At 44.0% G+C, this 14,172-nt stretch overlaps 1 protein-coding gene across 11 annotated transcripts in view; it reads right to left on the bottom strand.

The window, feature by feature from the left end:
• plch2a (phospholipase C, eta 2a) overlaps window positions 1-14,172 on the bottom strand; it is a 192,437-nt gene that overhangs the window by 5,654 nt on the left and 172,611 nt on the right. For 9 of the 11 annotated variants that reach the window (XM_046366274.1, XM_046366271.1, XM_046366270.1 and 6 more), the window contains 2 exons: window positions 11,653-11,732; window positions 7,489-7,873 (listed from right to left, as the gene is read on the bottom strand). In XM_046366274.1, the coding sequence (XP_046222230.1) occupies window positions 7,489-7,873; window positions 11,653-11,732 (465 nt within the window). Of the gene's footprint in view, window positions 1-1,550; window positions 1,580-7,488; window positions 7,874-11,652; window positions 11,733-14,172 lie in introns of all 11 variants that reach the window. The other 2 variants (XM_046366276.1, XM_046366277.1) reach the window with 2 other exon arrangements.

Raw genomic sequence — 14,172 nt, 5'->3', positions numbered from 1 at the left:
CACATTTAGTGGGGTGGTAAGGAATTCAGGTAAATATTTAAAATATGCAATACAAATATGCAAGTGTGTGAGTAGTATATATGTCTACCTGACATATGCTGGAAGATAAATGTGCTGAAAGTTTGGGAAGAATAGGATACAAGTGTATTTTTTTTTCTTACCCATACACAAGATTATAAACTGCGTGGTTTGGCATCTGGATGCTGATTGGCTGAAAGCGACAGACAATGTACCACGGGTATGACTCAATCTACCTGTTTACCTTTATATTTATGTTGGTAACCGGTTTCTAAAAGCAACAAGGCATCTTGGACGTTTGTGGTATATTGCCAATATACCACTAAGGGTAAGAACAGCCGTTAGCCGTGGAATATTGGCCATATACCACAAACCCCTAGGTACCTTACTGCTATTAGAAACGGGTCACCAAAGTAATTACAACAGTAAAAAAAATGGTGGTCATACAGCCAAATCAGCAGTCAGGGTTCAAACCACCCAGTTAATCATTGGCCAATATACCACACCTCCTCAGGCCTTATTGCTTAAATATAATGCTTCACATAACTGCCATTCAACATATGCATAAGATTGATGGATAAATGCCTAAATGGTCAATATTCAACATGATGAATTGCGTGCATACACTGATAACCAGGATGGTTTCGACCTGAAAAAAGAACAATATGGCAACGATGGAATGGGAATCACCAGCAGGGTAGTTGTGATTAGGATGATCGTTCATACAGTGGGACTCCATGTGTCCACATCCACATGCACCAAACACAGTTAAATACTCCCAAGTCGTTCTCGTGAAATCTATGCACATATCTCAACCTGTTGACGAAATGTAATTCCATTAGAGGAGTAGTTTACTATTTTACAGCTTGATGTTAGATGGTTCCTCACCCTGAAAGTAGTCCATGTGCCAGGAAAAACTGTAATCCATGGTACAGCCATTACAAACTTCATCTACCTTTGGCCACCGCTAGCTACAAATCAATGGAAATTAAAGGGCATGTGAGCACATCATTAAAAAAAATTAAAAACTCCATATTTGGTGTAATGTTACTTAAAGGTGATTTGGCCAATAACAAACAACATGCTAACATGCCCCCATCACTTTCATTGATTTTTAGCTAGTGGTGGCTAAAGTTAGCTGAAGTTTGTAATGGCTGTTTAAAGAAAACTCAACCATTACAATTTCTCTTAGCCCATAGACTACTTTCACAGTATGGAACCATCTAACATCAAATTGTAAAATAGCGAACTAGTCCTTTAAAGCTATCTGTGACTAACTATCCTGCCCTGAGTCATATTCATTAGTGCATAACCCCCACACCCAGCAGTCTGTTTGGTGCTTAGTGAATACGGTCCTGACCTTAAATACGCCACGATGTTAATGGGGCAGTGTGAGTGAGTGAGTGAGTAAGTCAGTGAGTGAGTGAGTGAGTGAAGGGAGTGAAGGAGGATTATGAAGACATGCAAGGCACAGTGAGTGAGAAGAAAATAGTGGGTGAGCGAGCGTGCAGACATTCAAGGGTTCTCTTTACCTGGCTTTGGTCATCCCCTCAATTCTGCACTAGGAACAGAGAGAGCGTGCAAGAAGGAAAAAATAGGTTTAGCACAACTGGAGGAAAAGAGGATATAAGAGGGAGGACAGTACAGAGGAGAGCGCTTAAGCAAGAGAGCATACAGTGCATTCGGAAAGTATTCAGACCCCTTGACTTTTTCCACATTTTGTGGACAGCATTATTTAAAAATTAATTAAATCGTTTTTTTCCCTCGTCAATCTGCACACAATATCCCATAATGACCAAGCAAAAACAGGTTTTTATATTTTTTTGCAAAATAAAAAAAACTGAAATATTGCATTTACATATATATTCAGACCCTTTACTCAGTACTTTGTTGAAGCACCTTTGGCAGTGATTACAGCCTCAAGTCTTCTTGGGTATGACGCTACACGCTTGGCGCACCTGTATTTGGGGAGTTTCTCCGAATCTTCTTTGCAGATCTTCTCAAGCTCTGTCAGGTTGGATGGGAGTGTCGCTGCACAGTTATTTTCAGGTCTCTCCAGACATGTCAGATCGGGTTCAGGTCCGGGCTCTAGCTGGGCCACTCAGGGATCTTAAGAAAAGTGTCCCAAAGCCACTCCTGCGTTGTCTTGGCTGTGTGCTTAGGATCGTTGTCCTGTTGGAAGGTGAACCTTAGCCCCAGTCTGAGGTCCTGAGCGCTCTGGAGGAGGTTTTCATCAAGGATCTAGCTGTACTTTGCTCCTTTCATCTTTCCCTCGATCCTGACTAGTCTCTCCGTCCCTGCCGCTGAAAAACATCCCCACAGCATCATGCTGCCACCACCATGCTTCACCGTAGGGATGGTGCCAGGTTAAGTGCTGGAGAGATGGCTGTCATTCTGGAAGGTTCCCCCATCTCCACAGAGGAACTCTGGAGCTCTGTCAGAGTGACCATCGGGCTCTTGGTCACCTCTCTGACCAAGGCCCTTCTCCCCCGATTACTCAGTTTGGCTGGGCGGCCAGTTCTAGGAAGAGTATTGCTCCATTATTGTTCCAAACTTCTTCCATTTAAGAATGACGGCGGCCACTGTGTTCTTGGGGACCTTCAATGCTGCAGAGATTTTTTTGGTGCCCTTCCCCCGATCTGTGCCTCGACACAATCCTGTCTCGGAGCTCTACAGACAATTCCTTCAACCTCATGGCTTGGTTTTTGTTCTGACATGCACTGTCAACTGTGGGACCTTATATAGATAAGTATATAGATGGGACCTTATATAGATAAGCCTTGCGAAAGTATTCGGCCCCCTTGAACTTTGCGACCTTTTGCCACATTTCAGGCTTCAAACATAAAGATATAAAACTGTATTTTTGTTGTGATGAATCAACAACAAGTGGGACACAATCATGAAGTGGAACGACATTTATTGGATATTTCAAACTTTTTTAACAAATCAAAAACTGAAAAATTGGCCGTGCAAAATTATTCAGCCCCCTTAAGTTAATACTTTGTAGCACCACCTTTTGCTGCGATTACATCTGTAAGTTGCTTGGAGTATGTCTCTATCAGTTTTGCACATCGAGAGACTGACATTTCGTTCCACTTCATGATTGTGTCCCACTTGTTGTCGATTCTTCACAAAAAAATACAGTTTTATATCTTTATGTTTGAAGCCTGAAATGTGGCAAAAGGTCGCAAAGTTCAAGGGGGCCGAATACTTTCGCAAGGCACTGTATGTGCCTTTCCAAATCATGTCCAATCAATTTAATTTACCAGAGTTAGACTCCAATCAAGTTGTAGAAACAGGATGCAACTGAGCTCAATTTCAAATCTCATAGCAGAGGGTTTGAATATTTATGTAAATAAGGTATCTGTTTTTTATTCATATAAAATTTGTAAAAAAAATCTAAAAAACTGTTTTTGCTTTGTCATATGGTATGGTGTGTAGATTGATGAGGAACACTTATTTAATACATTTTAGAATAAGGCGCGTAACAAACGTAACAAAATGTGGAAAAAGTCAAGGGGTCTGAATACTTTCCGAATGCACAGTACAGTTGTACCAAATGCGCAGATAAGTTTAATACTACTAATTTCTAAAGACAAACTATCAATTTCACAATATCACGTTTCTTAACTATTTAAAACCATGTCTACACTAGATAGTCCACATATATATTATACTGTGTACATAGAGCACAGCATAACACAACAGAGCCATTGTTAAGTGTGGACCCCAGGAAGAGTGGCTGCTGATTTCACAACAGTTAATGGGGATCCTGATAAAATATATATATATATATATATTAAACCCTGCTCATGCAGGGTTTAACAGTCGAAGAGAAGAACATGATATATTCTCTGAGGAGTAATAGGATTTTGTGTTAAATGTATGGCCAACATCCTTCATTGCAACATAAATCTGAGACCCAAAAGGAACAACTCGTGATTTCCTCTGATGTAATGCAGTGAGTGGGAGATGCTAAGCAGGGGAGAGAGGACAGCTGGTGTTTATCATGTTGTGAACCGGGGGTCAAGGGGTGAAGGGCTCCTCAAGGCCAAATCATATAATGGTTTGGCTCTTTCATTGCTGGGGGAAGTTTTCTGTTCAGTGTTACCAAGGAGGTTTGAGTTCAAGAGTGACATGTGGCCTTTCTGCAGTCCAACTAGGTGGTCTACATTCCATAGAATGATGGTGAATTGAGCTCTGTTTTTTGCATTTCCATTTCACACCAGTTACAGGTAGGGTTGCGAAGCTACCGGTCATTTCCTATAGTTGATCATTTGCCATATATTTTTTGTTAATTATTCGGGACTTTGGTCATTTATACTTAAATATCAAACAAAAAAAATATTCAGATATAGTATTCATTTTTTAAAATATGATATATTTGCATATATATTTTTATACATATTGTCCGTGAGTTTCTAGTAGATAGCCCATAGTTCAAGAGAAAATAGTCGAATTAATGAAAAGCCATCCAATCAACAATGGCATTATTTTCAATGAACTTTTCCAACTATTTACTTTTTTCACAACTGCCCCCAGTTTGACGCCAAAACATTGACAACAAATACATATTTACCTAATAAATAAAAATGTGTTGATGGTTGATATTTAGGACAATGTTTTACAGCTTTGTCATATTTTAAATTATTATTAAATTATTTAATACACTAAACAAAAATATAAATTCAACAATTTCAAAGATTTTACGGAGTTACAGTTCATATAAGGAAATCAGTCAAATTCAATAAATTCATTAGGACCTAATTTATGGTTTTCACATGACTGGGAATACATCTGTTGGTCACAGATACCTTAAAAAAAGGTAGGGGCGTGGATCAGAAAACCGGTCAGTATCCATTTGCCTCATACAACGCAACATATATCCTTTGCATACAGTTGATCAGGCTGTTGATTGTGGTCTGTGAAATGTTGTCCCAGTCTTCTTCAATGGCTGTGTGAAGTTGCTGGATATTGGCGGGAACACACTGTTGTACAGGTTGAACCAGAGCATCCCAAACATGCTCAATGGGTGACATGTCTGGTGAGTATGGAGGCCATGGAAGAACTGGGACATGAGGTGATGGTGGCAGAAGAATGGCACAACAAATGGGCATCCGGATCTCGTCAGGGTATCTCTGTGCATTCAAATTGCAATATATAAAATGCAATTGTGTTCATTGTCCGTAGCTTATGCTTGTCCATACAATAACCCCACCGCCACCATAGGGCACTCTGTTCGCAATGTTGACATCAGCAAACCGATCACCCACACGACGCCATTCACGCTGTCTGCAATCTGCCCAGGACAGTCAGGTCAAGATGACGAGCACGCAGATGAACATCCCTGAGACGGTTTCTGACAGTTTGTGCAGAAATGATTCAGTTATGCCAACCCACAGTTTCATCAGCTGTCCAGTGGCTGGTCTCAGACAATCCCGCAGGTAAAAAAGCCGGATGTGAAGGTGCTGGGCTGGCAGGGTTACACGTGGTCTGGTGGACATTCCTGCAGTCAGCATGCTAATTGCACACTCCCTCAACTTGAGAAAGCTGTGTTGTATGACAAAACTACACATTTTACAGCCTTTTAATGTCTTCATGCTGTTTAATTAGCTTCTAGATATGCCACACCTGTCCGGTGGATGGATTATCTTGGCAAAGGAGAAATGCTCACTAACAGGGATGTAAACACATTTTTGCACAACATTTGAGAGAAATAAGCTTTTTGTGCGTATAGAACATTTCTGGGATCTTTTATTTCAGCTCATTAAACATGGTACCAACACTTTACATGTTGCGTTTATATTTTCTTTCGGTATATATTCTGAGATAATTACAGACACCTGTGAAGTACCTTAAAAGGGCCACTAGATGTCTTGTGATATAATACATAAAATCCTTCAAAGTGACCAGAATTCTGGTAGATTACTCTTAAACTTCAAAAGTCTCCAGCAATATACCCCCCCTTTACAACCCTAGTTACATGTCCTTCACTTACCAGCTGCTCTTTCATCTGTTGGACACACAGCATGTTTTTGTCAGACAAAGAAATCATTAAAATAACACTTTACTAGTTTTCTACACATTAGTACAATTATGCACTGCCTTCGACTATCAATTTAGTCACAATGGATATTTAGTGGGGATTTTGGTGCTAATGAACTAAAGGAGATTTTGATTGGTCAGGGGACCGGAGGTCTAGACTAAAGGGAGATTTTGATTGGTCAGGGGACCGGAGGTCTAGACTAAAGGGAGACTTTGATTGGTCAGGGGAACGGAGGTCTAGACTAAAGGGAGATTTTGATTAGTGAGAGAACATTTAAAGGGAACTTTTGATTGGTGAAAGAACTGGAGGTCTAGACAAAAGGGAGATTTTGATTGGTGAAGGGACCTGGGTTCTAGACTATAGAACACCCAGGGAACTACAAGCCTAATGATATTGGCTCTCTAAAGGATGGGTCCTCTGGGGGGACTGCTCACAGCACACGGCGCACAACTAGGGGATCAGCACTGCACAATGGGCTCACTATGGCAGCTGTAAGGGACTGCTATAGGTGCCTCTATGGGACCTCTATGGGTACTACAGTGGGCACTGCAATGGCTGCTCCACCTTACCGGCGAAGAACATGGGCGATTTACTGCGCAGCTCGTCCATCTTCTGAGCGAAGAGGAGGTTCATCTCACGCTGCAAGGTGCCCACGGCGCGCCTGCGGCTGTCAAGGAGCTCTCTTGGGGGCAGCATAGGGGCCAGCTCAAGGCTACACAGGCTCTCGCAGCTGCTGCAACGGTCGCTGAGCGACAAGCTGTCGCAGTCGGCGCTGGTGATAGTAGTGCGAGGGGCCTTAGTCGGGCCACAAGCGCTGCCGTAGTTGGGTGGCGGGACGCACTGCCAGCGCAGGCTGTTCCGGCAGTCAGGGGTGAGCATGGGCACCGGGGTGGGGGCAAGGGTGTGGAAGCACCTGCGGGGCACGCTGCAGGAGCGGGCGTTCCTCTCAGAGGGGTCAGGATGAGGCTCAGTGTGTTGGGTGCCCAGAGTTTGTCTGGCTTTGGCCCGGGACCTGGGGAAGGGGATAGGCCGGAAGAAAGCCTGGGGCTGAAGTAGGGGCAGTGCCTCAACTTTGGGCTTGGTCTGGGCTGGGGGCTCAACAGGGTGGGCTGTGGCCAGGATCTGTGGTTTGGGCATTGGCTCAGGTTGAATTTGTCTGGAGAGAGTGGGGCAACAGGCGGCTTTCTCAGGCCTCTCTCCCCATTTCTCCTCATCCTTAAACTTCCTCTCCATCTCAGGGCTTTCTTTTGAGCTAATTACACAGTTGATGCAGTTGGAGGACACCCCCATCCTGCCACTGCTGTTGAGGGCCATGCGGGCAAACACTCCCTGTTTCTCATTCAGGGGGTCGTGGCAGCGCAGCCGATTGACCCGCTTGAGGGGCTCACTCATGGGGTATCGGAGGAAGCGAGGCGAGCCCTTACCTTTGCCCTCATCGGGGTTGAAAGCCCCGTTGGTGCTGTGGTGCCCGTTGGAGCCTTGGCGTGGCGTGGCGGGTGCAGCTGCGTCCGTGGCGTCTCCGTTGCGCTGGTGGAGCTGCGGGGGCTGGGGTGAGGCGCTGAGATCCCTGTCCTCTGACTCCCGGTCCTCGCTGGCCCCTTCCGAGCTGTAGTCTTTGGTGTCGATGGCGATCTCGGGGAAACCCTTCTTGACCTTGGGCTCGCCCTTGGTGGGCTCGCTGGCCGTGCGGCGCAGCAGGTGGGCTCCGAATGGGTGCTTACGGCTGAGCTGTGCAGCAACATGGCTGTCGAGAGAAGCCTGCTTTGGGTTTCTGTGAAACAGCCCTTTTATGCCGCTGGCCACCTTGCCCTGAGAACAAGAGACGAGACAAAAGAAAACAAACATCATGAATAGGTTCACAGTTAGCATTCACCAGAACATACAGTACTGAACTTCTGGATCTTTAGACCTAGTCTAATGCAAGTCATTACTTTGGTGTCATTGCATTTGCGTTACTAGATATCGAATGAGGGTAGATGAATAGTTAGACATGCTCCAACATACAATATTGACAGTAACACTGGCTATGTCCCGAAATGGTACCCTATTCCCTATATAGTGCACAATCTTGTTGGAGCCTCATGGGCTCTGGCCAAAACTAATACATATTATAGGGAATAGGATGCCATTTCAGATGCAGCCACTGGATTTGTGACCACGCGACAATTAGTTCCCGTCTGTAGAACAAGTTCCACTATGATAACCATATACTGTCGGACAGCGTTGGTTTGCCTTGTCCGAATGTATTGATGACCACACATCATCTATCAGTATTTGTTTGAGTATTTGTGTCACACTACCACATCATAATGATGTTTTTTTTTTCAATTGAAACCCATGCCAACACCTTGTGTTACAGGCATCTGTATTCATATTGAAAAGCAAATGTCTGCTACTGTACATGTCTGCTGCCAAAACCACAAGAGTCAGTTTATCCATGCGTATATATTGCATGTATATTGTTAAACATGCATACCGTGCATACTGGACTTGGACAGTGACATAGGTTTTGTTGTTTTGGCTTTTGTACTCCAGCACTTTGAAATTATACAATGACTATGGGGTTAAAGTGCAGACTAGCTTTATTTTGAGAGTATTTTCATCCATATCGGGTGAACCGTTGAGTTATTTCAGCACATTTTGTCCGTAGTCCCCCCCCATATTCTTAGCACACAATGACTCCATCAAGCTGGTGACTCTTTATTGATGCATTTGCAGTTTGTTTTGGTTGTGTTTCAGATGACTTTGTACCCAATACAAATGAGTGGTAAATAATGTATTTTGTCATTTTGGAGTCACTTTAATTGTAAATAAGAATGTTTCTAAACACTTCTACATTAAATGTGGATGCTACCATGGTTACGGATAGTCATGAATGAATGAATTGTGAGAAAGTTAAATGCATAAATATCGTACCATTGGATCATTTCAAATCCAAAGTGCTGGAGTACAGAGCCAAAACAACAACATTCCCTGTATATACTGTATTTTCATGAGGGTTATAATTCTGGTAAGCTCCCTGAACAAAACGAAACATATGTTGAGCATCACAAACGATATTAGTAAGCCAGAGAAAGCAGATAAGCCTAATACTCAACCCAGACAACAGGTGACAGAAATGAATCAGCTTTCATCTCCAAAGTCCATTCATTTATTATACAAAGACCAATCATTTTGACCCTACATCGTCAACAACAACATAAACTATGGTAACCACTGCAATGTGACTTTATGCTCACTTCACAAACACACACAGTAGTGTGCGGACGGACACATGCTGTGTCCACATGTACAGTGTGGGGGTGAGAGGTTACGATGAAAGTGACAATGGGGGACAGTGTGATTGATCCATGAACACCCTGACAGGGGGACATGACGGCGATGACACAATTTGACGGCCACTCATCTAAATGACACGGGGTTATCTGCTGTTACACTCCTTGCACTGTGTGTGGACGTGTGTTCATTGAAAAATACTCGCCTTTCAGCACATGATGTGCAACAACCCAATGAAGTAGATCCAAGTGGAATTACATCCAGACTGTCTGAGTGCCCAGGCATTACAGTACACATGATGCAGATCGACTAAAGCAAACATCACAATACCATGAACACCAAGGGTCTGATAGAGTTTGTCTACATGTTATGGACAGAAAGGTGCTGGCAGACTGAACACACACCGATGGCAGACATTATCCAGAACATTTGAAATCGGAGACAGGTTCCTCTCAAGGGTTCTTATCTAGGGAATGTTTCCTTTCCACTTTCCCCCAACCGTTTTTACATTTGTTTAGCGACATCCAGAATCTCATGACTAGCATTAAGGTAGCAATTCTAGTGGAAATAGATTGCACCTGTTAGCAGTGCATTCAAACGCATGGGGAAAGTGCTCTGCTTTACACAGTGGTGATTGGGTGCCCTTTCCTTTCGCCATACATGGGAACTCTTTTCCCACCTCTAGGTAATGTGATGACAAGGTCAGGACTAAAACAAGCCGACACAGGGGACAGTGTCCTCAAAAAGCAGGAACTGTATACCCCTGCAGTGCATCAAACTGAGAATGTCCTGAGTAAGGGGAAAATACTGTCCAGAAAAATACATTGTCACTCTCCACTTAGCAGGCCACTAGTCCCCTGTTTTTGTGGCTCGCTCCCCCATTTCTGTCTCTCGCTCCCTTTCTGTCTCTGTCTCTCCCTACCTCCCCCCAGCGCAGGTTAGTGACATTGGATCTACTTTGGGTTGATGGAGGATGCTGGCATGTTCACAACTCATGGTCAGCATGAGTTGGCCTCTACGGGTGGACGCAATTGGCTTGCGGGGGCGGAATCACTGGGGTGGCAGGGGAGGGGCATGTGGTGCATGCAGTGTACTGATTGGATCCCACTACACCTGGGTTCTGAGTGGCGCCTTCAGGGCTCCTAACAATTTCCTGCCTCTAAAAGCGGCGTTTGGACAAAGAGGGGTCCACTGAAATCACAAAGAGACAGAGGAGAGAGAGTTCAGAGAGGAGGAGACAAAGGGAGGGAGCGAGAGGGGGGGGGAAGAGGACAGCAGATGCACATACAATCACAGTTGACAGGGAAGATCTAGAAACAGGAAGAGATGAACAACAGTGTGGTAATTTCAAGTATGACGGAAGACAAAATGTAGTATAGAAATAAACAAAGAATGACAGTAGGAGAAAATACTCTTCTCCTGTTGATAGTAAATTGTTTCATTTAATCCAACATGTGTTGACTGACTCCTGATAACTAACTCTGGGTAACTGCAAACTGAAGTACCATATGCTTACAATTTCCAAAACCTATTAAATGAATCCCATCCGTTTTAACGGCTTCTCATAATGTTCTGGTTTTAGTACAAGATGTCACAACATTTCCAAGGCCGTTCCGAGCCGTTCAATTTATCAAAAATCCACTCAGAGTGTCTTGACTGAGTAATGAAAAAATACAAAATATATAATATAAGAAACACAATTGCATATCTCTGCACAGATGCAGGAAGAGTATAATCTGTCTCTAAAACAATCAAATAAATACCACTGAGACACCACTACTATACGTGTCCCCATTTCAACATCCCAATTGTCAGAAGGGTGGCATCCGCAGCAGCTGCCACTCAACTGCAACGCACAGATCACACTGGTAGGCTGTCTGGGCCTTCGTTGGCTGCTGCTAATGACACTTTAATGCCTTAATGACTTAATTAGCCATCTCTCAGGTGAATTCTTATTGATTGAGATGCAACCGGGGCAATTAGCGAGAGTTCCTGATTCAATACATGTTTTATTATTATATTTATTTCCAGCGTTGGCACTTCATCTGTATAATAATGGAGATGTTGAATTCCAACGTATTTTTTCCCTTCAATAATCACCATCGATTGATGACTAGGAGGGGAAAGTAACTCCAATTCTATCTAGAATATTGTGTTGAGAAGTATTTTGGAGCTAAATAGTGTTTTGACAAGAATCATACTTAGAAGCCCAAAGTTAAATTATTAAGAGAAGAACAGTTAAATGTTTTCCAATACTCAGGACAAACCCTCATTTCGAAAACAAAAGGCCTAGTACCTCCCTTAGTACCTACCTTACCAGTGATGTCATGTACAGACACATGAACAAAGATGGAAGCCTCCTCCATACCTTCCAAATACACGTGGCGAAAACCTAAAATAAAACAAAGACATTATGACAATGAGCCCGGCGACAAGGAAACAGCCCAATGTTCCGTCTGTCAGTTAGAACATACACACACACACACACGCTGCTGTCCCATGTCACACTGAGTATTTAAATACGGTAACTGTTTACTTGACACCCAGTGTCATTACACGGTATGACGCGGCCATAAACATGTCATAATATGTCATAACCTGCCATAATATGGTCATAACACTGTCAGGACCCATATCTATTCCTGTTGTGACATATATTGTGTTATTTTATGACTGTTTATGACAACTAAATAAAAGTGTCAAAACATGTATTCATATTAAGCCCGGGGCCTCGCGAGTTATCGCAGTGGTCTAAGGCACTGCATCGGAGTGCTAGCTGTGCCACTAGAGATTCTGGGTTCGAGTCCAGGCTCTATCGAGGGCGGCCATGACCGGGAGACCCATGGGGCGGCGCACAATCGGCCGGTAGGGATGTCCTTGTCCCATCGCGCACTAGTGACTCCTGTGGCGGACTGGGCACAGTGCAGTACGGTGTTTCCTCTGACACATTGGTGCGGCTGGCGTCCGGGTTAAGTGGGCATTGTGTCAAGAAGCAGTGCGGCTTGGCTGGGTCGTATTTCGGAGGACGCAGGGCTCTCGACCTTCGCCTCTCCCGAGACTGTACGGGAGTTGCAGCGATGAGACAGACTGTAACTGGATCCCACAAATTTGGGGAGAAAAAGGGATTCAAAAAGTAACATTGTAACCACCATAAACATATAAGCCCGAAAGGCCTATCAAGTACAGGCACATATACAAAAGTATGTGGACACACCTTCAAATGAGTGAATTTGGCAATTTCAGCCACACCCGATGCTGACAGGTATATAAAATTGAGAACACAGTCAAGAAATCTACATAGACAAACATTGGCAGTAGAATGGCCTTACTGGAGAGCTCAGTGATTTACAATGTGGACCGTCATCACCTTTCCAACAAGTCAGTTTGTCAAATTTCTGCCCTGCAAGTGCTGTCCCAGTCAACTGTAAGTGCTGTTATTGTAAAGTGGAAACGTCTAGGAGTAACAACGGCTCTGCCGCAAAGTGGTAGGCCACACAAGCTCACAGAACGGGACCGAATCGTCTGTCCTCGGTTGCAGCACTCACTATCGAGTTCCAAACTGCCTCTGGAAGCAACGTCAGCACAAGAACTGTTCATCGGGAGCTTCATGAAATGGGTTTCCATGGCCGAGCAGCCGCACACAAGCTAAGATCACCATGCGTGATGCCAAGCGTCGGCTGGAGTGGTGTAAAGCTCACCTCCATTGGAAACGCGTTCTCTGGAGTGATGAATCACACTTCACCATCTGGCAGTCCGATGGACGAATCTGGCCCTTTCCTGTTTCAGCATGACAATGCCCCCTGTGCACAAAGCGAGTTCGATACAGAAATGGTTTGTCGAGATCGGTGTGGAAGAACTTGACTGGCCTGCACAGATCCCTAACCTTAACCCTATCGATCACCTTTGGAATGAATTGGAACGCCGACTGCGAGCCAGGCCTAATCACCCAACATCAGTGCCCGACATCGCTAATGCTCGTGGCTGAATGGAAGCAAGTCCCCGCAGCAATGTTCCAACTTCTAGTGGAAAGCCTTCCAAGAAGAATAGAAGTGTCCTGCTCCTGAATTCATCCCGGTCATCAGCAACAGAGCATTGGGGTAGGTACATGTCTGAAATCAATGTGTTTGTATTTACAATGATAAATTAATATGGTCAATAAAAATGGAATGTTTTACCTTTTGTGTGTTTTCACAATCTTATGGACGTGTCATAACCAACCATAAAATAACGCTCAACGTCTAAATATATGTGTCATAACCATATTATAACAGGTTATGACATTACAACATGGTTATGACCGCGTCAAAACGTGTTATGATGCTGGGTGTCAAGTAAAGTGTTACCTTAAACACTGTATTCCACTCTTCACAATGTAGAGTAGCTCCCCTCCTCAAGAAACCAACACTCGACTCGTCTGATGGCAAAAACTATAGACCTGTATCACTAATTCATTTTCTTTTCAAAACACTTAAACTCTCTCGTTATCTCGCTCAGAATGATCTTCTTGACCCTAATCAGTCAGGATTCGAGATGGGTCACTCAACCCAGACTGCTCTTCTCTGTGTCACGGAGGATCTTCTGGACCCCTAATCGGTCAGGATTCAAGATGGGTCACTCAACCAGACTGCTCTCCTCTGTGTCACGGAGGATCTTCTGGACCCCTAATCAGTCAGGATTCAAGACGGGTCACTCAACCAGACTGCTCTCCTCTGTGTCACGGAGGATCTTCTGGACCCCTAATCAGTCAGGATTCAAGACTGGTCACTCAACCCAGACTGCTCTCCTCTGTGTCACGGAGGATCTTCTGGACCCCTAATCAGTCAGGATTCAAG

Source organism: Oncorhynchus gorbuscha, linkage group LG10, assembly GCF_021184085.1.
Source record: "Oncorhynchus gorbuscha isolate QuinsamMale2020 ecotype Even-year linkage group LG10, OgorEven_v1.0, whole genome shotgun sequence".
Lineage (NCBI taxonomy): Eukaryota > Metazoa > Chordata > Actinopteri > Salmoniformes > Salmonidae > Oncorhynchus > Oncorhynchus gorbuscha.
Note: the sequence above shows the minus strand (reverse complement) of the source record. Positions and strands in the feature narration are given on the sequence as shown.